Raw genomic sequence first — 870 nt, 5'->3', positions numbered from 1 at the left:
TGCTGCTCTGCGCCGGGGCCGACCCCGAGGCCGTCTCCGAGCAGGGCTACCGGCCCCTGCACCTCTGCAAGAGCTCCGACTCCATCGGGTGAGTCCTGCCGGGGGGAGTAGCCAGCCTCCCGCCCCTCAAGCCTAATCCCGTGCCGGAGGGGTCCCTGCTCACCCCTGACGGTGCACTGGTGGGTGCAGAACGGGGCTGGCCCTGGTGCCTGCTCCTGGACCGGCATCACCGCTGAGGTCCAGCGGGTGACTGCAAGGCCGTGTCCTTAGCAGGTGCAGCTGAGGAGCCAGTGGTCTCACTGTAATGTTCAGGGTGTTCCTGTGCAGATCCACTGTGCATCCGAGCAGGCACCAGGTGTGACAACACTTAGGGGGTCTGAGCAGAGTTAGCTGCACACGGTGGCAGGATCTCTGCTCGCCAGTCATCCCGGTTTAAAAACAGTGCTCCAGGGCATGAAGAGCAGGGATTTTGGACTCTGGGGAAAAGCTGGGATGGTACAGATGTGGGAGCTGGGAGGTGGAGATGAGGAATGGTCAGCAAGTCGCCTTGGCCCACGCAGGTGTGTGCAGCAGCTGCTGCAGCACGGTGCCAGTGTGAACAGCCAGACGGAGGAGGAGCAGGACACAGCGCTGCATGTGGCATCGCGGCACGGCCTGGCAGAGCACGTCCAGCTGCTTCTGCGCCACGGGGCTCGACTGGACGTGAGGAACAAGGAGGGGCAAACACCGCTGAATGCTGCCTGTGCCCAGCAGCACCAACCCCAGGACATGGACCGCTACTACCGGGTGTGCCAGCTGCTGGTGGAGAGCGGTGCCAGCGTCAACGCCGAGGACCGGGACCGGCAGGACCCGCCGGCCCCGGGCCGCCAC

General features: G+C 65.1%; 1 protein-coding gene across 1 annotated transcript in view; it reads left to right on the top strand.

Moving 5' to 3' along the window:
* The window catches only part of LOC102034921 (ankyrin repeat and SOCS box protein 10), an 8,404-nt gene that overhangs the window by 4,686 nt on the left and 2,848 nt on the right, over positions 1–870 (top strand). Inside the window, 2 exon segments of the mRNA XM_031064899.1 lie at positions 1–88; positions 561–870. The exon segment at positions 1–88 is cut by the window's left edge and continues 38 nt beyond it; the exon segment at positions 561–870 is cut by the window's right edge and continues 186 nt beyond it. Coding sequence (XP_030920759.1) covers positions 1–88; positions 561–870 — 398 coding nt within the window.

The sequence above is a fragment of the Geospiza fortis genome, unplaced genomic scaffold (assembly GCF_000277835.1).
Source record: "Geospiza fortis unplaced genomic scaffold, GeoFor_1.0 scaffold891, whole genome shotgun sequence".
Classification (NCBI taxonomy): domain Eukaryota; kingdom Metazoa; phylum Chordata; class Aves; order Passeriformes; family Thraupidae; genus Geospiza; species Geospiza fortis.
Note: the sequence above shows the minus strand (reverse complement) of the source record. Positions and strands in the feature narration are given on the sequence as shown.